This window comes from Emys orbicularis, chromosome 6 (assembly GCF_028017835.1).
Source record: "Emys orbicularis isolate rEmyOrb1 chromosome 6, rEmyOrb1.hap1, whole genome shotgun sequence".
Classification (NCBI taxonomy): domain Eukaryota; kingdom Metazoa; phylum Chordata; order Testudines; family Emydidae; genus Emys; species Emys orbicularis.
Window position 1 is genome coordinate 25320400 of NC_088688.1, and position 26477 is coordinate 25346876.

At 42.0% G+C, this 26477-nt stretch overlaps 1 protein-coding gene across 1 annotated transcript in view; it reads right to left on the minus strand.

The window, feature by feature from the left end:
• Positions 1-15531: 15531 nt before the first annotated feature.
• The window catches only part of RANBP3L (RAN binding protein 3 like), a 38886-nt gene continuing 27940 nt past the window's right edge, over positions 15532-26477 (minus strand). Inside the window, exons 9-15 of the mRNA XM_065406638.1 lie at positions 25869-25953; positions 24767-24869; positions 23845-23975; positions 22725-22845; positions 21264-21406; positions 17858-18050; positions 15532-15665 (exon numbers count right to left, since the gene is read on the minus strand). Coding sequence (XP_065262710.1) covers positions 15532-15665; positions 17858-18050; positions 21264-21406; positions 22725-22845; positions 23845-23975; positions 24767-24869; positions 25869-25953 — 910 coding nt within the window. The remainder of the gene's footprint in view (positions 15666-17857; positions 18051-21263; positions 21407-22724; positions 22846-23844; positions 23976-24766; positions 24870-25868; positions 25954-26477) is intronic.

Genomic DNA, 26477 nt, shown 5'->3' on the forward strand with positions numbered 1-26477 from the left:
TTTCACAGCCACATAACATTGGCGGCTCGTAGTCCTCTTATGATTGACCAATACACCCAGGTCTTTCTCCCCCTCTGTCATTTCCAACTAAAACATCTCAAGCTTATAGCAAAAATTCTTGTTTAATCCCTACGTGCACGATATTGTACCCTGCACTATTAAATTTCATCCTATTTCTATTACTGCAGTATTCAAGGTCATTCAAACCACAGACATTTTTCAATTTACTACCATAATAATCTTGAAGGAGCTCCAGCCTCACATTAGAAACCCCTGTCTAGAAAGCAGAGTCCTATGCTCTGTCCCCACTAATTGCCATAGATAGGAATTGAATTCTTTCAGCCAAATTCTGCCCTGATTTACATTACATGCAATTCCAGTGAAGTCAGTGTGGCTACATGAGTTGAAAATCGGGGCAGAAATTGGCCCACAGAGTTTACTTCACAGATTCCAAAGAAGGTTGGTTAGTCATAAAACAAAGAGCATGCAGAAGGCCAAAACTTTAATATGAAGAAAAAAAAATATTGAGAGCGTGAAGCCCTCCGAGAGACAGCAAGTCCAGATTTCCTCTGGAGCAAGTCTTATTTTAGTTTAATTAACTTCTTCAGAGCCCAGGTCTGTTTTCTCTCCTTGGCAATCTATGCTTATACAAGGGAAACGTCTTCAGCATGAAGGTCGATTAACTTAACTGACTACAAATTTAAAAGTAACATAGATACATTGAAATAGTTAGTTAATATTTCAAGTGACTGTAGTGTTTGTGAAAGATAACATAGCTCTGAAGTCCACATTTTTAGCAAAAGAACTGGTACAGGAGAGGGAGTAGCAGTCCAAACTTTCCCAAACTTCCCTGCCAATATGCCTCAATTTTAAGTCACAGAAAAACTACCTCAAGGGGAAGTGGGATTCAGTCCCCATACGTTTTCAGTCCTTGGCCATTCTGCATAGATTGCCAGTAGCAGTGAAAAATTAGTGACTAATGCAATGGTGGTTTGGTGATGTGGACTCCTGTTCACTAGGAAGTGTGCTGAACTATAAACTCATTTTAAATAGGTCACTGAAAGATATAAAATGGTAACAAGATTGAGGTAAGGATTTAGCTTGCTGACTTGAAGGTGAAAGGCTCTAAATTCCATTACTAATCACTTGGGCCACACTGTCCATCAAACAATTTTTATCAGATTGCCTATCAATCTATCAGATAATCTTTAAAGTTGACTACTCAGATATTTGTTCTTTTTCCAGGAAATGTTAGTTACATTGTTAGTTTCAAAAGAAGCTGGAAGCTGAGTTCATGATTAAGGGTCTGATTCTGCATTCCTTGTATGTTAAAATCTTTCATTGGCTTCAATGGAAGTTTTGTCCGCACAAGCTATACACTGACTTTTTTCACAATTGAAATAAATTGGCCCCTATTGACCCTGAATAAAAAAATAAAAGGGACAGCTTTTCTTTTTAAAAAAAATTATTTATTTTTATTTAGAGCTATAGTTGGGACACAGAAGAAGACATCTAATTAGACTGAAAATGCAAGTTATCTGTAAATTGTTTGGCTATAATATTGTTTTATTATATGCTGCAATAAACTCCAATACTTTCTCAATACTGAGTTAAAGTATTTCATAGTAATATATGTTACTTTTAAAAGCTATGTATTGCAACAATACTAAAATAGCACAAATAATTTAATGTAAAAAGATGTCAAAATTAAAAACTTACACCATGAATATGTTTTTAATTCTACCTATGTATTTATATGGCCCCTATCACCATTATATCTGAACACCTCCAAAGTAGTTAAAAATAGAAACAACACCTCTGTCTTCCTTCCCAGTTCAAAGGAGATATAGCTCAATTAGTTATTAAGTGTGTGTGTGCATGTGGGTGTGTAGACTTTCAGGGGGCAGAAAGCAAACTCACAAGAGATAGGTTATTCATTTAATTCTGAATGATCACAAACTTCACTGCATCTTCTGGGAACGTGTCGTGGGCCAGCTTCTATGAAAGTTCTGTATCTACTCCTGAGCTTTCCTTTGTTGACTGTTTTGTGATTGTAAAAGAACATAGTTGTTGTGGGAAGTCATGGCTGCAAATCTTTGAGATAGTCAAAACTCCCCCCAGAACAGTAGCTAGCTATCAGGATAGATCTTGAATCAAACTCTGCCTTCAACGGAAAACCAGTTCAGAGAGTGGAGTGCCTGGCCAACATTCTTCCATGACCTGTTGCTAAGTACATGGGCTGCTGCCTTTTATAACAGTTGAATTTTTTTCAGCATGTGTAGCTTTCTTCCTAGATATGAGTTGCAATAATAAAATTTGGAAGTCAGTGCAGGGATCTCCATTGACAGGTGTGAAACTGATCAGCAGGGTTACAGTCAGTCACAGATAAGAGAGCATTTTTTGTCTATTTCCAATCAATAAAATTGGATCCAAAAGGATCCCAAAGCAGTGGCCTATCTTAATTTGAGGGCAGATGCTCTTACAGTGGCATTTCCCTTTTCCTATAAGCATCACCTGAGCCTTGCCCAGATTCAGTTTTAGCCAACTGCTCTTCATGCAGGTGCTAATTTTGGTGAGGTACTGAGAATTCTGGGAGATGGTGCTGTTTATGATTTTAAAATAAATGTTGTGGAGCTGAATGTTCATGGTGTGCTGGCACCTAAACCCATGTTTCACAACTTCTCCCAACAACTTCATATAGATGTTTAATGAAACAGGAGGACTGAGCCTTGGGTGGACTCTGCAGGTGACATCTTTTGAGATGGAGAAGCCATAATAAATCTCGGGGTTTAGTCTAAAAGAAGAGACTTAAGCCATTTCAGGGCATTTTCTTCATCTGCAGCCGTTGGTGGTAGGAAACAAATATCAATGGTATTAAATGCTGTAGTGAGGTTCAGAAAGATGAATATGGGTATTTCCTTTCTCTGTTGGCAAGAAGAGCAGAGAGCACCTATGCATCAAATGCTGTCTTTTTAACATGCAGTGGCCTGAGAGGGATCCAGTATTCTTCTAGTTTTTCAATCAGCTTAGTTAGAAAAGAGGTTAGACAATGGGCAGTAGTTGGTAGGGTCGCTACCATCACGTGATGGTTCCTTTAATACTGGTTGGATTATTGTATGTATTAGGATGGCTGGTAGACGTCCATCATCAAAGGAAACCGTGTTCAGGAATACCAATACTTAATAATAAAGTTATTATATTTAACTGTAGTTTAACTCACCGATTTAAGGCAAAAGTTGTAGCAGGTCTCCAGAAATATTGTATGTGCATCAATTTGCACATGACAAATAGGCAATTATCTGTGCAATTACTTATTTTGTATAGGCAAAGGGAGTTTTCATGTGTGCAAACAGATGTGCCCCAAAATATTACAGTTGAATTTTCAGATGCTTCCTAAAACTTGAGGCCTGATCCTGATCCATCTGTAGTTGGTGACAAAACTCTCACTTACTGTAGTGGGAGCAGAATCAGACCCTTGTCTCTTACCATTTAAAAAAAAAGATACCCTAACTCCAATCAACAATATGAGATATTTTCAAAACAAAGATCTTATTTAATTAAAGGTTAGTTTCCGTAGACTTCATTCATATGAAACTCCCATTCACAAGGAGTTCTGCATGAATACGGACTGCAGCATAGGACCTTGAATGTTACCAAACAATTTCAATGGCTCTTTCCAATAAAATGATGTTTAAAGTTTTCATAATATGCATCTTTTTATGGACAGACATTACATAACTGAAACAAACAATAAATATATCGTCTTTTAGAAATATCACTATTTGATGGTTAAACAATTCTCTCCATCAATATGATGAATGAACCTTGATTAGATATAAAATCCATCACGTTATTAATGTCTCTATATATGATTAATTCCAAATGTGAAGGCTTTGTAATGTTTCTTGAATACTGGAGGCCACCCCGTCATTCCCATTCCAGCGCAAGGAATGAAGATTGGAATCCTTAAAGTGCTTCTGAAGTCCATTTCTGCTGTATTAAGCTTATGTTGTCCTGAAAGTTAATCTTTGCTTGAAAATCATAGAATGTGAATGCATAGGATTTCCTTACTCCAAGGATTGCTGAGCTGGTTTACAATTTTCAGCAAGATGAACTACCAACTGTATTGCTGTAATCCTAGGTAGTTGTCATGAGCAAACAACAGGCTGTCGGCGGATCCATCTAGAATGATCTGAAATAGAATTAAATATACCTGGTTATTTCAATATATTCACACTTTAAATCAAATCAGTATTTCATAATAGAGTAATAGGTTTATGTCTGGATATGATATATTCATTGGTTATATACACCTCTACCCCGATATAACGCTGTGCTCGGGAGCCAAAAAATCTTACCGTGTTATAGGTGAAACCGCGTTATATCGAACTTGCTTTGATCCGCCAGAGTGCGCAGCCCTGCCCCCACCCGGAACACTGCTTTACCGCGTTATATCCGAATTCGTGTTATATCGGGTCGCGTTATATCAGGGTAGAGGTGTACATATAATTTAACTAGCTAACCCTGGAACAGCCATACACACTTTTGCAGGTCAATCTGTTGGACTACTCACTCTGATCTCTATGCCTGCTACTTATAATCACTTAAAATCTATCCTTCTGTATTTAATAAATTGATTTTATATTTTACCTAAAACAGTGTGGTTTTGGATGAAGTGCTTGGGAAATCTCAGCTCAGACTACGGAGGCTAGTATAAATCCATTCCCACTGAGGGAGTCGTGAACAAGGTAATGAGCTTATGCTGGCCGGGCTTCTGACCAGTGCAAGATAGTACAGTTCGGATGCAAGGCTGGGGAGCTGGGGGGAATTGACTAGGGCCTCTCTATTGCTGGTTCATGACTGGCTGGGAGATCATTCATGTAACTCAACTAGATGTGTCCTGGCCTGTGGATGGCTGTGTAAGTGCATTGCCTGACAGAGGCTTGTAGTTTAATATTAACATCACACTGTGAGAGACAACCCAGGCTGGTGGGTTTGTTGGGCTCAGCAGTCCCACAATCCAGGTTGCACAGTTAGAGCTGTTCAGACTGCAGGTAGCAGGAGAGAGAAAGTACATCAGCGAATCTTGAAGCTAAAGGAACTGGAAATAGGGGCTCAGAATCAAGCAGAGGAGTTCGCACATCAGCGGGCCTTAGAACTGCAAGCCAAAGCAGCTGAGGAAAAGGTAAAAGAGTGGAGACCCCAATTGGCCTTGCTAGAGAACCAGAACCCTCCCTCACCACTGATTTCCACCTCTCCAAAAATCCACAAATGGGAACAATTGTGTCCTGGATACAAAGAGACAGACGATGTTACAGAATATTGTACTACCTTTGAGAGGCTGTGTGTGATTAATGAGATTCCCGAGGTCAAGAAAATCCCTTCTTTGCTTGCAAAGTTAACTGGTAAAACTCTGAATATATTCAATGAAGTGCAAGTTCAGGATGCTTTAGATTATTGTAAATTCAAAGAAACAGTTTTGAAATTATTTCAGATTACCCCTGGAACATATAGGGTAAAATTTAGGAATCTTAAGATAAATGCTGGTGTGAGTAATGGGGAATATGTAAACAGCATGAAAGAGCTGATGGGAAAATGGGTGAGGGGAAAAGGGGTTGAAAGCTTTGAAGAAATATTTGACCTTGTTGCTCAGGAGCACTTCCTAAGCATATGTAAAGATGAAGTGAAACAGTGTCTATGGGACAAAAATGTGAAAACTGTGGATAAGGTGGCATCTCTAGCTGATGTCTTTGAGAAGACCCAGGCATCTATTGAGAGTAAACCACAGAAAGAGGGGATAAAACTTGGTGGGAAGCAGTGTTCCTGTTTTACCCCTGGAAAAAAGGAGGGTGGCTGGGAGGTTGGGCACTCACCTCCCCAGAATCATTCCTCTAATCCCTATCTCAATTCTCCTGTGAAACCAGAAGAGCCCAAAAGGTGCTATCACTGTAATTCCACTGCTCACCTGAGAAATAAATGCCCTGTGCTGGGAGGAAGCAGACAACAAATAGTTAATGCTGCTGTCCTCACCACAGGAATCTCTCAGGCACCTGAGACTTATCATATTGGTTTTGTGAGACTAGCCTCTGCACAATCAGACATGGAGCACATTAACGTTGTCAGAATTAATGACAGGGAATACTTAGGGTGGAAGCATACAGGGGCACAGATTTCTCTGGTTAATCAGAGTGTAGCACCAAATGCCAACATATTACCTGGTTAAATGGCAGAAATTGTAGATGTGGGTGGAACCAGATTCCCTGTGCCACTAGCTAGAATTAATTGGCGTGGGAAGATTTGGAAAGTGTTTTGACTGTGGGAGTAATGGAAGGTCTCTCGGTTGACATACTTAGTGGGAATTATTTTTTCCATATAGCTCAGGCTATTAAGGTGTTTGCCCGCAGCAAGAAGAAACATTATGCTGGGACCCCAGAGGGAAAGAGTAAAGTCCCAGGAACTGCTGAAGGAAAGGGAGAAAATCTCTTTGATTACTCTGCAGCAGGTGGAAGCAGCATGCTTTCAAATGTGGAGGAGATTGAGACCAGCTCTGCACTGCTGCTGAAGGCAACACCTCCTCAGGAAGGGAGGAAGGTGGAGTGCCTGTCATTGAGAAAACTGTCCAGGGTGTTAGCTGCCAGCACATTGCAGCTGAACAAGGGATAGATCCCACTCTAGACAGCACAGAGAGAGTGTCCTAGAAGGGGGCCCAGAGAAGGAAACTGGGGAAAGAATAGTGGGAGAATGTCTCCTCACTGGTCACTTGGGAGAGGATGCCCAGGACAGAGTGGACACAGGCATGCATCCTGAAACTCAGGTTCAGAGAGGGAACTGAGTAACTGACCTTTTGGAGGGAAGCAGTCACACAGCCGACCTCTTGGGGATAGAGAAAAGGGTGACAGAGGGTACCCCAACCCAGGTCCCAGTTTTCCAGGACGTTGGTCCTGATATGCTTGTGGTAAATAACTGTGTCTCTTTAAATCAAGATGCAGCTACCATGCCTGTGTTAGCCAAGGAGTTGTATCCAGGAAACTTCCAGGCAGCAGTTGTCTGTGAGAATGCAAATGACTCAGCAGGCAGAGGAGAGAAGGGCTTTCTCCAGGCTGGTAAGACATAGAAAGCAGCTGAGGGAGAGCTGCTGGGAAAAGGTGCATCTGACCAAAGAGTAGACACTCTACTCTTGAGGGAATTCTACACCAAAAAAATAAAAATTCTGCACACAATATTATAAAATTCTGCAAATTTTATTTGTCAATAAATAAATGTCATTACTCCTGGGGGAATTTTGCGCCACTGCACAATGCAGAATTTTGCAGAAATTAATGTGTGTGCAGAACTTCCTTTTCCCCACAGAAATGGACTACAGTGCTGCTAGCCGCAACTAGGGTCTGCTGGACTCGGCAGAGCCCATCTCACACACAGAAGACACTGCTGGGGGGGGGGGGGAGGGGAGGGAGCTAGAGGGTTCCTGGCAGCTGCAGTTCCCAGCATGCCCTGAGGGAAGGAGAGGGTGGCACACAGAAAACTCCATGCAAGCCTGTGGTACCGAGCATCAGGCTGTTTCTCCCTCTGGATTCTTGGGCTCTGGGGGGAGAGGGGTAGGTGTCTGAAGCGGGAGGGGCCCATGGCTGGGCTCTGGGAGGAAGGGGATGCAGGTATCTGGGCCGGGGGGACCCATGGCTGGGCTCTGGAGGGGAGGGAGTGCAGGTATCTAGACTGGGGGGCATGGCTGGGCTCGGGGGGGGGAGGAGTTGTAGGTGTCTGGCCTCCTGGCTGGACTCTGGATTGGGAAAGGGGGCAGAGAAACAGGAACAGGGTTGTCATAGGGAGTTCTTTAACTCTTTACTCCTGGGGGGGAAATTTTGTGTGTCTGTATTGTTACAGACATACTTCCTGACAGGTATTTTGAAATAAATTACCAAAATAATTGAAATTGGTGTGATTATGTAGTGTTATTTTGACAAATACAATGTGCAGAATTTTGCAAAAATTTTACTTTTTTGGCGCTGAATTTTAATTTTTTTTGGCACAGAATGCCCCCAGCAGTAAAATATGGAGGCTCCAGCGTGGCAGTGGGGAGCACAGGCCACTGGCTGCATGGAGGTGGGAGATCACCCTGCGTCACCGCCCCTGCACGGAGGTGGGAGATCAGGGACTTGACGGTGAGGCTGCCGTGACCGAGACACACTGCAAGGGCTGGGCCTGCCTCAGAACACCCCGGGGCTCGCCTGTCTGCACCAGGTGTGGGCAGGCAGGCTCATCCCAGCAGGATCCAAATGTGGAGGGGCTGAGTGTAGGGGGCTCCAGGTATGGGGTAAGAGGGTTCTGTGTGGGGCAATCTGGGTGCGGGGAGCTCATTGGGGGGAAAATGGATGCAAAGGGGATCATTGGGGGATTCCAGGTGCAGGGACAATGGGACTCTACAATGGGGTCTAGATGAAGGTGGTTGGGGCTCAGTGTGGGGTCCAGGTGCTGAGGGAGGTATGGGTCCTGGTACAGCTGGTTGGGGCTCAGTGGGATGTGGGTCCACATGCGGGGGTCTCATTAGGGTGGTCCAGGTGCAGGAGGGGTGGGGCTCATTGGGGTGGGGGTTGATGGGCCTGCTTAACAGGGGAGCCCCCGCTGCTGCTAAGGGGATGCCGGGCTCCTGCTCCCCTCCCCTGATTCACCTATCTCCTTCTCTTCCCCATCCCTCCCCCTTTCCTCTCCCCACTGTCCCCTGCCCTATCCCACATGCTTCCTTCCCCACTGCCTCTTCCTCCCAGCCCAACCCCATTTCCCCTGCCCCCCTTCCCCTACCCCACTACGGGCACTCACTGTTGTACAGAAACAGGATGGCTACCAGCACACGCACAACTGGCACTAGGACCCAGGAGGCGGCATCCAGCTTCAGAGTCAGCAAGCAGAGCAGCAGCCTCCTTCTGCCCAGTAGCTCTGCACTCGCAGAAATGGGGCGGGGCATTGGCACATGACCCTGTGTGCCCCCCCACATCTTGCCTTTGTTTTGGGGGGGGAAATGCCCCCCAAACTATGCTCATGGGCATCCCCAGCCCCCCCTTCCCCTGCGCAGCTTCTTTTTGCTTCCCCATCATTTTCGGGGGAGGAGGGGAGGAAAGTAATTTGGGGGGGCATGAATTCTGCACAGTGGCGCAGAATTCCCTCAGAAGTAATTCTTAGCCCAGAAAGCACAGATTCCAACCCTCTAGGGCAGTGGTGGGCAACCTGCGGCCCACCGTTCCCACAGTTCCCATTGGCCGGGAAAGGCGAACCATGGCCACTGGGAGCTGTGGGGGCCGTGCCTGCAGACGGTCAAAGTCAGCAAAATGTCTCGCAGCCTGCAATCAGATTACCCTGATGAGCCGCAGGTTGCCCACCACTGCTCTAGGAAAAGGGGGCAGGGACGGTCCAAGTACTGGGAGTGGGGATCACATGGTAATCCCAAGAAGGGAGATGGATTTTTGGCATGTGTATAACCCTGGGATTGGGGGACAGCTCCACAGAGGGCCAGCCAATATGCAGAATCTCCCTACATCCTTATCTCACCAGACCCTGGAGTATCAAAGCCCCAAAGATGATTGGACTGAGGATTCATACTGAAGGGGACACAGAAGGGAAAATAAAAACAGTAACTGAACACATGCTAAGGTTAAGGAAGGAGTTGAAAGACACAATGGGTATTGAACAAACCAGACTGTCTAAACAGAAAGCGTAGTATGATAAAAAATACTTGGAAATACCTCCTTGTGATGAAGGATTTGGTGTTACTGTTAAATCTCATGATAAAAAGTTTGGTAAATGGTAAACCTTATGACAAATAATTTGGTAATGATGGTAAATCCTATGAAAAGGTACAAAGGCTAGTGTAAATCCATTCCACACTGAGAGAGTGGTGAATGAGGTAATGAGCTGACACTAGCCAGGCTTCCTCATTGCAAGACACTAGAGTTCTGGGTTGCAAGGCTGGGGAGCTGAGGCCTCTCTATTGCTGGTTTATGAGGGGCCGGGAGATCATTCATGTAACTCAGTTGGATGTGTCCCTGCCTGTGGATTGGATGTGTCCCTTACACAGTGCATTGCCTGTCAGAGGCTTATAGTTTAACATTAACATCACAGTGTGAGAGACAACCCAGGCTGCTGGGTTTGGAAGGCTCAGTGGTCCCACAGTCCAGGTTGCACTCCAGGGACCCTGTCACATTGCAACAAGGCCAGTACACGAGTAACTTCTGTCATGTACTGGAAAAGTTGCAAGGTTACCTCATGCCTTGGTACTGTTCTCTTTAATGGAGCACAGCTGGCACTTCTATTAATGAGCATATTGTTTGGCACCCAAAACCAGAGCAATCCCTAAGATCCTGGCAAAACTTGGTGGACCAACAGAAGCTGCAGCTCAGAAGTCTTGTGCCTCTGCATTAACTCTCTGCACCTTACAGTTTTCTTCTGAATCCAAAGCAACGTGGCATGCTGCCTGGGAGTTCCCTACCAGCCAGTGTCCTGGAACTCTCCTTAAAGAGATTCCACAGCATGGAAGAAGGAACACCTATATCATTGCTGCTTCAGACAGCACTAGGAGGAGTATTACCACCTGGTTGATAGACTCATAGAATTGTAGGACTGGAAAGGACCTCCAGTGGTCTTCTAATCCAGTCCCCTGCACTCAAGGCAGGAGTAAGTATTATCTAGGCCATCCCTGACAAGTATTTGTCTAACCTGCTATTAAAAACCTCCAATGATGGAGATTCCACAACCTCGCGAGGCAATTTATTCCAGTGCTTAACTACCCTGACAGTTAGAAAGTTTTTCCTAATGTCCAACCTAAACCTCCCTTGCCGCAATTTAAACCCATTGGTTCTTGTCCTATCCTCAGAGGTTAAGGAGAACAATTTTTCTCTCTCCTCTTTGTAGCAACCTTTTATGTAATTGAGAACGGTTTTCATGTCCCCCCTCAGTCTTCTCTTCTCCAGACCAAACAAACCCAATTTTTTCAATCTTTCTTCATAGGTCATGTTTTAAAGACCTTTAATCATTTTTGTTGCTCTTCTCTGGACTTTCTCCAGTTTGTCCACATCTTTCCTAAAATGTGGTACCCAGAACTGGAAACAATACTCCAGTTGAGGCCTAATCAGCACAGAGTAGAGCAGAAAAATTACTTCTTGTGTCTTGCTTAAAAACTCCTGCTAATACATCCCAGAATGATGTTTGCTTTTTTTGCAACAGTATCGCGGGGTAGCCGTGTTAGTCTGTATCCACAAAAACAACAAGTCTGGTGGCACCTTAAAGACTAACAGATTTATTTGGGCATAAGCTTTCATGAGTAAAAAACCCACTTCTTCAGATGCAACAGTGTTACACTGTTGACTCATATTTAGCTTGTGATCCACTATGACCCCCAGATCCCTTTCTGCAGACACCTTCCTAGGCAGTCATTTCCCATTTCATATGTGTGCAACTGATTGTTCCCTCCTAAGTGGAGTACACTTTGCATTTGTCCTTATTGAATTTCATCCTATTTACTTCAGACCATTTCTCCAGCATGTCCAGATCATTTTTAATGTTAATCCTATTCTCCAAAGCATTTGCAACCCCTCCCAGCTTGGTATCATCGGCAATCTTTATAACTGTATTCTCTATGCCATTATCTAAATCACTGGTGGAGATATTGAACAGAACCAGACCTAGACCTGATCTCTGCAGGAGCCCACTTGATATGCCCTTCTGGCTTGACTGTGAACCACTGATAACTATTCTCTGGGAACGGTTTTCCAACCAGTTAGGCACCCACCTTAAATTAGCTCCATCTAGATTGTATTTCCCTAGTTTGTTTATGAGAAGGTCATGCGAGACAGTATCAAAAGCCTTACTAAAGTCAAGATATACCACATCTACTGCTTCCCCCCTATCCACAAGGCTTGTTACCCTATCCAAGAAAGCTATTAGGTTGGTTTGACACTATTTGTTCTTCACAAATCCATGCTGACTGTTACATATCACCTTATTATCTTCTGGGTGTTTGCAAATTGATTTTTTAATTATTCGTTCCATTATCTTTCTGGGTTCTGAAGTTAAACTGACTGGTCTGTAATTCCCTGGTTTGTCCTTATTTCTCTTTTTATAGATTACCACTATATTTGCCCTTTTCCAGTCCTCTGGAATCTCTCCTGTCTTCCATGACTTTTTGAAGATAATCACTAATGGCTCATAGCTCTTCAGTCAGCTTCTTGAGTATTCTAGGATGTATTTCCTAAGGCCCCGGTGACTTGAAGGCATCTAACTTGTAATTTTTAACTTGTTCTTTCCCTATTTTAACCTCTGAGCCTACCTAATTTTCACTGGTATTCACTATGTTAGATGTCCAGTTGCTACTAAACTTTTTGGTGAAAACTGAAACTGAAACAAAAAAGTCATTTAGCACTTCTGCCATTTCCACATTTTTTGTTATTGTTTCCCCCCCTCATTGTGTAATTGACCTACCCTGTCCTTGGTCTGCCTCTTGCTATTAATGTATTTGTAGAATGTTTTCTTGTTACCCTTTATGTCTCAAGCTAGTTTAATCTTGTTTTGTGTTTTGGCCTTTCTAATTTTGTCCTTACATATTTGCGTTATTTGTTTATATTCATCCTTTGTAAATTGACCTAGTTTCCACTTTTTGTAGGACTAATTTTTTAATTTCAGCTTATTGAATTCTGCTGGTTAAGCCAGGGTGGTCTCTTGCCATACTTTCTATCTTTCCTAGCAGTGGGACAGTTTGCTCTTGTGCCCTTAATAATGTCTCATTGAAAAACTGCCAATATTCTCTTGAACTGTTCTTCCCCTTAGACTTGCTTCCCATGGGATCTTACCTACCAAACTCCCTGGAATTTGCTAAAGTCATCCTTCTTGACAACCATTGTCTTTATTCTGCTGTTTTCCCTCCCACCATTTCTTAGAATCATGAACTCTATCATTTCATGATCACTTTCACACAAGCTGCCTTCCAATTTCAAATCCTCAACCAGTTCCTCCCTATTTGTCAAAATGAAATCAAGAACAGCCTCTCCCCTAGTTGCTTTCTTGAGCTTCTGAAATAAAAAATTGCCTCCAATGCCTTCCAAGAACTTTATGTATAATCTGTGCCATGCTCTATTATTTTCCCAACAGATGTCTGGGTAGCTGAAGTCCCCCATCACCACCAAGTGCTTTGGATGATTTTGTCAGTAGTTTAAAAAAAGCCTCATCCATCTCTTCTTCCTGGTTAAGTGGTCTGTAGTTATCTCCTACCATGACATCACCCTTGTTTTTATCCCTTTTATCCTTACTCAGAGACTTTCAACAAGTCTGTCTCCTATTTTCATCGCAACCTCAGTCCAGGTGTATACATTTTTTATATATAAGGCAACACTTCCTGAGTAAGCTGTACCCTTCTATACCAAAATTCCAGTCATGTGTATTAACCCTCCAAGTCTCTGTGATGCCAACTATGGCACTGTTGGGTTTATTAACTAGCATTTCTGGTTCTTCCTGCTTATTTCCCATACTTCTCGCATTAGTATAAGATACTGATTTGATTTCCCCGCTATGTTGTCCTTGTCCCTTTCTTATCCCTGCTAGAACAGCCCATGCTCCCCAACAGATTCCGACCCTTCTCCCAGGTCTCCGTGTTTTTTACTTACCTGTGAGTTTTTGTCTCCTGCCCTCATCTGATGGTAGCATCTGTCTCCCCAGCCCCACGGGTATATTCCCCCATACCTATCTCTTCTCCCTTGTAGATCTGGATCCTCATAAATAGACTTCTGTAGGAGTCAAGGAAGAAAGGAATGATGGAAGTGAAGGGAAGCATCCCTTCTAAGGCCCCCCAGCAAGGAATCACTGGGATTTCATCCTCTCTTCTGAAAGCATCAGATGTGAGAGTCTATCTCACAGTGACTTATTTTGGCCTAACAGCTCCAACTATGACACTTCATCAAGAACCATTTTTTCCTAACATCCTCAGGATCACTGGCCCTGTGCTTCTCACAGAATAATGGTTGTTTCCACAAGCTGATGAGATCATTACACTCTAGGGGGCCTGCTACTATTCCCAGGCCCAAATTCACAAAGAGGTTTAGGCACTATGATGCTGAGCATTGCAATCCCTAACTTGTAGGTGCCTAGAAAATCCCTGGGATCCACAAAGCCTGAGTTAGGAGCCTAGGATCCTAGAGAGATATTCATCTAAGAATGCAATCCACAAAAGCCTGCCAGCTAGGCAAGGAGTCTCCTAAGCAAGCCAATAGGAGATGCCTCTGAGAGGGTATGTCCTAAGCCCTGCCCTTCTCAGGGAATTCTGCACCTAAGTCCCAGGCTGCAGGTAGGTACCCATCTCTGCTTAAAATCCACAGCCAGGAACCCCTCTCCTAGAGCTGGGTGGCTTAGACACTTAAGCCATTTCTTGCAAGAATGGCTTAGATGCCTGCCTAATGCCACACAAAGCAGAGGAGAATGTGGATAACGACTCCCCTATAACTAGGGCCCTACCAAATTCACGGCCATGAAAAATGCGTCGCAGACCATGAAATCTGTTCTCTCCCTGTTAAATCTTGTCTTTTGTGTGCTTTTACCCTATACTATACAGATTTCATGGGGAAGACCAACATTTCTCAAATTGGGGTCCTGACCCAAAAGGGCATTGCAGGGGAGTTGCAAGGTTATTGGGGGGGGGGGGGGTGTCGTGATATTGCCACCCTTACTTCTGTGCTGCCTTCAGAGCTCGGTGGCCAGAGAGCTACAGCTGTTGGCCAGGTGCCCGGCTCTGAAGGCAGCACCCCACCAGCAACAGCATAGCAATAAGGGTGGCAACACCATACCATGCCAGGCTTACTTCTGTGTTGCTGCCTTCAGAGCTGGGCGGCCAGACAGTAGCGGCTGCTGACTGAGGGGCACAGCTCTGCAGGCAGCAGCGCAGAAGTAAAGGTGGCAATACCATACCATGCTATTCTTACTTCTGCGCTGCTGCTGGCGGCGGCTCTGACCTCAGAGCTGGGCTCCCAGCCAGCAGCCACCACTCTCCAGCTGCCCAGCTCTGAAGACAGCGCTGCTACCAGCAGCAGCACAGAAGTAAGGGTAGCAGTACCACAACCCCCATTACAATATCCTTGCGACCACCGCACAACTCCTTTTTGGGTCAGGATCACTACAATTACAACACTGAATTTTTAGATTTAAATAGCTGAAATAATGAAATTTATGATTTTTTAAAAATCCTATGACCATGAAATTGACCCAAATGGACTGTGAATTTGGTAGGGCCCCTACCTATAGCCATTAGCCCAGTGGTTAGATTACTCATCCAGGATGTGGGAGACCCCAAGTCAATTCCTCCCTCTGCCTGATGAGAAGAGATATGAACAGGAAGAACTATTGAAATAGCTTATCTAGGGACATGGTGGATTCTCCATCATTTACAGTCTTTACATCAAGACTGAATATCTTTTTAAAAGATATAGCTCAAACAGCAGTCGTGGGCTTGATGCAGAGATTACTAGGTGAGGTTCTTTAGCCTGAGTTATGCAGGAACTCAGACTAGATGACTACAATGGCTTTAAAATCTGTGAATCTGTGAGTACAGAATGAGGCCCCAAGTATGTAAACAAAACCAGGAGGTATCTGGGTGTAGCCAGTGATGGAGAACATTGTATTCTGCAGATCAGAAAAACCTTTAAGAGAAAGATAAAGGGAAATTTTGAGAACTCCCTGCACTTTGAGCATTCTAGCCTGCCAGTTTTTGAAAGTAGTACTCCATGTGATTCTCACTTTTCGACACCCTGTTAAAAGAAACTGCTTACTGTGTATTTCAACCAGAAGAGCCACAAGTAAGCCAAATGCCAACTGCCTGTGAGAGAGCAGGGCATCATGAATCATTTTAGAAATGGAGTTCCAGGAGTGAGTGTGCTGCAAGATTGGGTTGCATGACTAGATGTGACTGTATGAGTGTAAAGTGGGGACAGAATACTGGAAGGCAAAACCTATGCAAGATGAAGATCTAATGGGTATAAGGATAACAGGTGAGATGAAGGTAAAGCAGTAAATGCTAGAGGCCACCCAAAGATTTGTTGAAAGGGACTGTGAGTACTACTGTCAATGATCACTTGGACATGAAATACAGAGGTTTGGATTAAGGATCCAGGAGTAACCGACAGAAGGGTATTCTCTTATTTTTGTGCTCCTAAAACACAGATCTCAGATTCTGTTTGTCACCTGCTATCTCAACTTCTGCATCAGAAGTCTTTGACTGTAAATCCACTCTCCTATACCTTTTTGACATTACCTTTCACCTCAGCCTTTGTGCAAGAACTAGAAGTCCTTATTGTCAATAATTCTGGAAAGGAATCCAACTTCATATGAAGTTTTCAAATTAACAGAAACTCTTCTTAAAGCCAGTGGAGACTATTTTTGGAAGGACACAGAGCGGGTTTGGCTATTTGGGGATAACAAGGGAGTTTTCATGTTAAGTAATTTGGAAAAGTGCTTAATGTTAATATTTTCGATTATTTTACCAACTCTAAAGTCCTGGCACTCATTTAAATTAATTCTGTATACCAAGTGTATTAATGTAAAGAAAAACAAAAAGACTAACATTTTCCCCATTTGTTTAATGGAATAATATTTGCAAATGGGTACTTGAAAAAAAAGTTTTGTTTTATAATAATGGCATGTTTTGTTCTGTGAACTGAATATTATAGAGATACAACAAATGATTATGGGAACAAGTACTGTAAACTGTCATATTCTTGCTAACAGGAAAAAAGGCGTGTTTGTTTCCTAAAGTAAACAGTCACTCAAAACTGTTATTTGTATGTGATTTGATCCTTGCTGAAGAATTCTTTTTAAAAACTAAAAAGGGAACAGCCTGCAGCTCCACTGGAAGGAGAAGTGTCACATGGCTGATGATAATTCAAACATCACTGCCGTATTCCTCCTGAGAGAAGACGTAGATGCAATTTACAACCCCTACATGCACAACGGCAGCTCTCCTGGGGTGAATCTCCCCACTTGGGCAGCGTAGTGCCTGCCTTCCACTAAGAAAAGGCAACTTTCAGCTCTGGCCACTGTATCTCTAGAGTCCCTTGACTTCTCCATGGTTGACCCCAGCCACTTTATGGGCTGTGCTAACTGCCACTGGAGTGAGATTTGTGAGCATCTTGCTCCAATACAGCCTGCTTTAGGTGGACTCTTCACCCGTGGGGGTTGTAGTCTTTGTTCCACTGGTGAAAGCAGATTAATCCTGGGCAGGGTGTCTAGCCCCACAAATCTCCTGGTAGACACAATCTATCACTTTATCAAAGTTCTTAACGTCCTGTAACAGTATAAAATCTCCTGGTGCTTGCATTGTCAACCCGTTTTACCATCCATAAATGACTGTTACAATCTGTCAGCATAGGTTGATGTTTAAAAGAAATCAGACATTACATAAGTTTGGTTCAAATGACCATTTTTATGGTTCAGGTAGACTAACTACCACAAACTATATGCAGCACTGGTTTAAGTGGACTCAACTTCCAATGAAGTAGTGGAAATTAAGCGCAGCACTACAGACTACTTCAACTGAGATATCCAAGTCTGGGTTTAGGAGCCTTAACTTTAAGCTTGAAAATTTTTAACCCAGATATCCTGACACTCATTCCTCTGTCAAAAGACTACTCTGATTATTTATTTTAAAAGAATTTGGCACTGTTGACACAAGCATGTCAAAATATTAAAACCCTACTTCAGTGCTGGAGAGAGGGTCACTGTAACATAGGCACTTGGATGGAAAGTAGAGGTTAATAAAAGGGGGTAGAAATGGGATTCTCAGGGCACCAAGTGAAGTTCAAAGGAGCACAAAAGTCTCAGGAAAAACTCTGCTTACCTGATTCATTGCTGCTCGCTTGAGTTATTGTTTCATCTTCATCATCATCACTATCACAGTTTAATGAATGAAAGGCTGTTTCTGGCTCTGTGTCAACCTGATTTGCATCCAATTCTTGCTCAGCAAAGCTTCGCAGTGCAACAATACGGTGATGTATTGCTGCATACAGGTACCCAGTATCTTTTGAACTTGCCTGTAGAAAATAAAGTGCATACAACCATTGAAAATAACTGCAAAATAACTCTGACTGCATCCCAACCAACCACTGAAGTGCAGATGCAAAGGGGAGAGATTTCAAAAGGACTGAAAAGAGCCAAAATCCCTTAATCAGACACTTATTGTCCTTTGGAGTCAAAAGAATTTATGTAAGATTCCAATTTAGTAACTTTGTGAGAAAATCGACTTAAATACAAATAATATTAAGTTTGTCTTAATGGTCTGTGTTTTAGAATTTGTTAAAAATTGTTGGTTGTTTTCTTTGAGATAATGGATGCAACCTTAAAACAAAAATTATGATTCCTCTCAGTGAATTACTCAATTTTTATTGAATACTTAATATTCTCGACTCTGTGCAACTCCTCAGTAACAAAATGTACTTCTGACAATAATAAAACATATATGGATTGTGAAAATTCCTAGTCATATTTCGGTTAGAAGTAAGTAAAGACAGAATTAACAACCAAAAATGAGTTCTCTGATTTAACAAATGAAAAGATGCCATGAACTCTGCTGGTGAAGTTGGAAGGAAATCATTTACCATAGGGTAGTTGAAAGCACATGGTCTTCTGGGGCCTGATACTCCACTGCTTTGCACCATGTGGATTCATTTACACCTGTATAAATTCAGAGTAGAAAGATACTAGTCTGATTTGGTCATTTTATACCCAATTTATATTCACTTTGCACAGGTGTAAGTGACTGCAAGACTTGCAAAGCAGTAGAGTATCTGGCTCTTCTTCCATGCTGCTCACATTTGCAGCAGCCAAAAACTTTCCTTTCACCATAGCCATGCACAGAAGAAAGCAGTTGAGAGCAATTCAGAGTTAGTGTTTCAGCAGAAATTAGCTCAGTTGTCAACTGAGTAATTTGTCATCACAGGAATATGCAGCTTTTCAGGGACAAAGTCAGCCTAGGGTTGCAAATGTTATAGATTAGACTCAAGTAGCTGCCTTTTTCATTGGTTCTCAAACTTGTTCATATATCTTTGAACCTGAGCCATGGGTGAGCCATTCTTTTTAGGCATATCTGAGGAACTGTCCTAGATTGAGGTGTCAAGAGAGGAGGTTTGGGAACAAATTGATAAATTAAACATTGGTAAATCAGCAGGACGAACCAGATGGTATTCATCCAAGAGTTCTGAAGGAACTCAAATATGAAAGTGTAGAACTACTTACTGGGATACGTAACCTATCACTTAAATCAGCCTCTATACCAGATGACTGGAGGATAGCTAATGTAATGGCAATTTTTTAAAAACAGTTCCAGTGCTGATCCTGGCAATTACAGACTAACTTTAATAGCAGGCAATTGGTTGAAACTATAGTAAAGAACAGGATTATCAGACACACAGATGAACATGATTTGTTGGAGAAGAGTCAACATGGCTTTTGTAAAGGGAAGTCGTGCCTCGTCAATCTATTAGAATTCTTTGAGGGTGTCAACAAGCATGTGGACATGGATGATCCAGTTGATATAGTGTACTTGGACTTTCAGAAAGCTTTTGACAAGGTCCACACCAAAGGCTCTTAAGTAAAGTAAGAAGTCATGGGATAAGAGAAGGTCCTCCCATGGATCAGTAACTGGTTAAAATCTAGGAAACAATGGTCAGTTTTCACAATGTAAAGAGAAATAGCAGGATCTGTACTGGGACCTGCGCTGTTCAACATATTCATAAATGATCTGGAAAAGGAGGTAAACAGTGATGTGGCAAAGTTTGGAGAAGATACAAAATTACTCAAGAAGACAGTTAAGTCTAAAGATGACTGAAGAGTTACAAAGAGACCTCACAAAACTGGGTGACTGGGCAACAAAATGGCAGATGAAATTCAATGTTGATAAGTGCAAAAGTGCACATTGGGAAAAATTATATCTATACATACAAAATGATGGGATCTAAATTAGCTGTTACCACTGAAGAAAGAAATCTTGGATAGTTCTCTGAAAAAAGCTGCTAAATGTGCAGCGGCAGACAAGAAAGCTAACAGAATGTTAGGAGCTATAAGGAAACTGATAGATAGTAAGTGAAAATATCATAGCACCACTATATAAATCCATTGTATGCCCACACCTTGAATACTGTATGCAGTTCTGGTCACCACATCTCAAAAAAGATATATTAGTATTAGAAAAGGGCAACAAAAATGACTAGGGGTATGGAAAAGCTTTCGTATATGGAAGATTAAAAAACTGGGACTGTTCATCTTAGAAAAGAGATGACTAAAGGGGGGATATGATAGAGGCCTATAAAATCACAAATGATGTGGAGAAAGTGAATAAGGAAGTGTTATTTACCCATTCACATAAGACAAGGATCGGGGTTACCCAATGAAATTAAACCTGCTGCCTATTAAACAAACATAAGGAAGTAATTCTTCACACAATGCATAGTCAACCATTGCCAGGGGATATTGTGAAGGCCAAAACAATAACTGGGTTCAAAAAAGAATGAGGTAAGTTCATGGAGGATAGGTCCATCAATGGCTCTTAGTCAAGTTGGCCAGGGATGCAATCCCATGCTCTGGGTGTCACTAAGCCTCTGACTGACAGAAGCTGGGACTGAACAACTGAGGGTGGATCACTTGATAATTGCCCTGTTCTGAACATTCCCTCTAAGGCTTCTGGCACTGACCACTATCAGAAGACAGGATACTGGGCTAGATGGACCAATGGTCTGACCCAGTATGGACATTCTTATGGTCTTATATACCTTATTGGCGACTCTTGTGGACTACCTGCCCTTCTAGTCACGATTGCATGGACTATTCCCCCCACCATCAACCACACCCACCACTTTGAATAATATACCTGTGGCAACTATAGCAATTGTTTCTATGCAGAAGGAAAAATCAGGAAAGTGTGTTGATATATTTTAGGCATCTTTTAATGTTATTTAGCATCATGGAGTAGCCAGTTCCACGGATCACTGATGGTCCACAGACCACAGTTTGGGAACAATTTGTATACCATTGCTTTAGTGACCCCTGCTGGCTGTCTAATACAGTGATCTGGTTATCTCCTTGGGTCATATCAGACCTTCAACTTTTTGCACAAAACAGCAATTGACCTCAATGGTAATTGTGTACATGTTATAGCCTTACCCTTTTTACCATAAGGAGGCTTGCCAGAACAAGGAATCTGAGCTAAATTGCAAGGTCTAGATACTTGTTCTTTTTCAATTTTTTCTTACCTGTATTAGAAATACTTTAACAGAATGGTCTTCTAGGTCTGTCGCAGTGATGCACAGACTCTTGCGATTTGCTCTTTCTATCACCATCTGAGTCCAGAGTTTGGTGTTGAGAATCAGTCTCAAACTGCCTTGATTTCGCATAACTAAAACAGGAATGCTTATATATTAGACATTACATGGAAACTGAAACCTCCCTGTTGTTTCAGCAGATTTATTCAGTACTGCTATAAAAATCATATTTCCATTAACTTTGCATTTCAGGGGATTATAACCTAACATTTTGAAAGAGGTGGGGGGTTAAATTTCTTTACTATCCTTTGATATTTTTAAAGTTTCTCTCGATATTTTATACTTTTTGCCATATGATATAATGAAACAATCTTTCAAAACTACACAATAAAGTGTAAGAAACTACTGCTCAATAAGCAGAACACCCCATTAGTCACTTGGAAGCAGGGCCGGCCCCAAGTTTTTTGCCGCCCCAAGCAAAAAAATTTTCCTGCGCCCCCCGGCCCCGCCCCAACTCCACCCCTTCCCTGCCCCATTCCAACCCCTTCCCCAAATCCCCGGCCCCGCCTCCTCCCCCGGGCGCGCCGCATTTCCCCTCCTACCCCTCCCTCCCAGGGGCTTGCCTGGGAGGGAACGGGGAGTTGCGGAGTGGCGGCGCGCTTGGGGGAGCAGGTGGCAGTGGAGCGGAGGTGAGCTGGGGGGGGAGCGGTTCCTCTGCCCCCCCTCCAGGGTTACTTCCTCGACCCTCCCCGCGCCCCCCACTGCCGCAGCTCACCTCCGCTCCGCCTGCTCCCCTGAGCGTGCCGCCGCCGCTCCGCTTCTCCCCCCTCGCTCCCTCCCTCCCAGGCTTGCCGCTAAACAGCTGATTCGCGTAGCAAGCCTGGGAGGGAGGAGGGAGAAGCAGAGCGGCGGCGCGCTCGGGGGAGCAGGCGGCAGTGGAGCGGAGGTGAGCTGGGGGGGAGCAGTCCCTCCAGGGTTACTTCCTGCCGTCCTCCCCCCATCCCCCACCGCCGCAGCTCACCTCCACTCAGGGCCAGCCCCGGCTTTTTGCGCCCCAAGCAAAAAAAAAAAAAAAAAAAAAAAAAAGGAGCCGGAGTGCCGCCCCTTGGAAAGGGCCGCCACAAGCACATGCTTGGAGTGCTGGTGCCTACAGCCGGCCCTGCTTGGAAGAAGCAGCACCTCTGGAAAAGCCAAATCAGAAAAGAGAGAACTAGTGCTAAAGAAATCTGGAAGCAGAATTACATAGTGCTTAGTGACATCTGTGAATACCTGCAGCTCACAAAAACTGCAGTAGCAAGGGATGTTTAGCAGGTAGTTAACTTTATAGAGTAATAATGAAAAGGCTTTGAGCAACTGGATATAAACAAACCCGGCTGCAGGATTACAAATGATGTTATATCCAATTGACTATGGCAAATGAGAGCACGATTAAGAAGTGAAACTAATTTTTACCTAGCCTTGACTGTAATGTTCCATGTTTATTGCTTGAAGTGTCATTAAGCCTCAGGGATCCTCTTCCTCTTTCAGTCCAGGATAGTGAGAGTTTATTAAATACAAAAAGCTTGCAACTGATCTAAAGGGAAAAATGTTATGGAAAGTGTCAACTGATCTGAAATCTGTTGTGCCAGAGAATGCAGTTTATAGGTTTGACGTCTCTGTGCTATAACTTTTTACTTTACAGTTTGCATAAAATTAAGACAAATTTTAAAAATGAAATGAAAATTGCACTAACCCCAGATTTATGCTGAGTACCACTACTAACCAGGCTATGGGGAACATTTAGCATAGAAATAAATTTCACTTTTACCTTTTCAATTTTTAACCCTTCTCTGTGAAATCCACCGACATCTCCATATTTCCTGAAGATGTCCCAGAATGCATCATCCTATGGCATCACTGATATCAGAAGTTTCATGCAACCCATTGTACCAGTACTGTCATAAATTGAAGCTAATGACCCATCCACATACACATTTCCCACATATGGATGGAAGAGTGGATTCAAACAATCTTACAATTTTATATCTTTCCATTTTTAGATTTTTGTAATATATGCAAGTGTTAATTTGCCAAGAAAATAAAGAGTTTTAAGAATCTCGAGTAGCAAGATTTATCCTGCTGGCCTAAAATTACAACGATGTACCTTAGTTTTATTATAAAACCACTTACTTTGATAACTCAATAGTTTAAAAAAAAATCAAACCTTTGTGTTTATAAAGTAACTTTAAGAGTACTTATAATTTGGGGGTTTATTTATTGGTGTTAGGGAATACTGGCTTATTGGGAAGACTGTTATAACAGACAATAGCAGAATGAGGCTTTGGAGCATGATTTTGGAGGTTGAAAGAGCTCTCTATATTCAGTATAGAGAATTTACAATGAAAAGCTACATATCAGCTTGAAAAGAAATTAGTTAACAGAAGCATATTTTTAAAAAAAGAAAAACGTATACAGTTGTCCAACAAAGAAGTAGTACATACATATTCATGGTATTATAAGTTACAGTAGACCATAATGTGCTTTTCTAAACATAAGTAGAAAGACTCATCATGCAATCTTTAGGGAAATATACCTGCAACACATTATGTTCTGCTTCTTCCCCTGTTATAACTTCAACTTTATCTAACAAATATGTCTGTGCTGGTTTGGAAATGTAAGCCGCAGCTGATTCAATTAGTGTTGACTTCTTGACAAAAAATGTTTCTAAAGGAGAAATAAAAACAATAGAAAAGTCTAAAATTTCTACAGCAGGAATGTTTTAGTATGTCAACAATATGTCTATTTGTATGGTCTAGGTCTTTGTACGTTCCCCTTAGTGCTAGATATCAGTTAATGTTTTAATAAACTTCAGGCATTCCAGTATATTTTTTAAAGAATAAGACCACGATCCAAGGTTTCTGTATAGGCACACTGGTCTGTCCACAAGGAACAACTAGCAGGATCAAACCCTAACTAGTTAATAGTTGAGTTTCCAAATCAAATTCTTTTGTGATATTGCTGCTCAAAGTCATAATCATGAAAAACATAAGTCCCATAAATCATAATGGTAATAAGAGGGGTGTGAATATTCATCAGGAAAGAACATGAACAACTAGCTAAAATTGTAGTTGAAGTGACTTGTTCATAAACAAGCTATAGGTTGAAATGTGTTCACAAAGTATTCATCACACAGTTTTGGATAACAAATAAATTTGTAAAACTCAAAGTCTATTCAAGGAAAACTTACAAATAAAAAAGTCTAAATTAATCAAATAATAAATTATTCGCTATGATGATAATCTAGCTCTAGTTTTGAGTCACAAACCAAATGACAATTGCTTTCTGGACACTTACATTTATGATGCACATCCCAATAGTATACTAATGACTGGATAACTTTAAAGTAAATACATGATCATTACTGAACACCACTAATTTGATGTCCTCTATGATGCACTGAAATTGACCTATTGGTAGAGCCTCACTGTGTTTGTTTGCTAAGTAGTAATACTTACTACTATGTGAATAACTAATATGAAAAGTTTTGGCATCTGTGGATGTTATTTCTTTCTTGCATAGATCAGTTTCATTATGCAGCTTGGGAGATTTCTGAGGACTCTAAAAAATTGAAGAAACAAGGAAAAACAGTTTAAGAAATTGTAACATTTATATGTTTGACATTAGCAGCAAGCTGAAAGATCAGGAATGTATTGAATCATAAAATACACAGCAGGGGTGAAGATTAGTTGAAATAATAGGTTAACATGCAAACTTTACTCCTACATACAAATACTGACATAGGATATAAGTAAACAAACGTTTGGTATTTCAGTCAATAGTGGAATTTTGTCCATTATTATAAAAGCCCCAAAAACGTCATTAAGCAGGAACTGCAGTCTCTTCTTAAGAGAGACTCTGAGCTAGGAGAATAAGCTTCTTTCAATTTAAGTTTAAGGTGATCTGATAATAAAAGTGGAGAAGTTTAGTAGGTATCTTTCCAAATTAATTCCTCATTTTACAGATCACCATATATACCCAACATTTTAAAAAGGCATTGCAGAATTTAGAAATAATCACTCTCGGAGATATTTTAAACTATTACATGTAGCTGATTCTGCAGAGTTACAGTTTTCTCATTGTTCACATCTCCTGTATATCTGTATACTGCTAATCAAATATTTTCTTGGGAGTCAGAGGGGAGAAAGCCTACAGCTCTGAATGTTAAAAAGTCTGAAGTGGTTTGAGCTATAACAGAAAATTGCTAGAATTGATTTTCCTACTGAAGGGCCAAGTCTAAAATTTGGGCCACCTAAGATGTGCCCATGAAATGTGCACACAAGCCAGCTGAGCATACCCAACAAGTGCAGATGAGCACTGACGTATATAATTACCCATTTGGGACCGATCCGGTGAACAGCTATACATGTTTAACTTTACTCCCGTGACTTGACTTCAAAGTGATGACTCATGCATTTACAGGACTGGGGGCTTTGTATGTACATATGACAAATGTTGTGGTCACAATTTAGGTGACCATCTTTGAAAATGTGACCCTCAGCATTCAAATGCCAACTTTTTCAGAAACAGAAGAAAAATTTCAATATTTACAAATCTTACCAAAACTCTCTCTACCATGTTTTCTCCAAACACAAAAGTAGAATTTCTGTTGTTTAAAAAAGTCACATCTTCAACTGGCTGATTTCTAGAGGAACAAAATATGTGAAAAATATCAATTAGACTTTGTAAAAGATGCAAATATAACATCTATAACTGCATACATTTACCTTTCCAAACCTTACATTAAAACAAAAATATTGGCCTACTGGGAACCATAGAGAATACTCCATTAAAGGAATTTAGGGAGATACATTGTATTTCATGTAGAATAATGAGACTGTTCCTTAAAGACTAGATAGTGGCAAAGACACAAGCCACTGTTGCAGCACCCCAGGAGCAGTATAGGGAAAGAATCATGCATCAGAGAGGCACACTTCTCTCCCTACTTCCTCTTATTCCAGCAAACTGCTACCGTCCCTATGTCGGCTTAGCTGTGCCAGCCATCAGATCCACCCACTCCCCTATCTTCTTCATCTTCTCCTTGTCCCTCTGCTTGGGGAACATAGAGGGGCAGGTGCACAGCTTACTTCAGCGTACCTATATATAGATTATGTCAATGCTGCAATGTAAGCGTGGGTTCAGACCAGGGTTGAGCCCAAATCCTCCTTC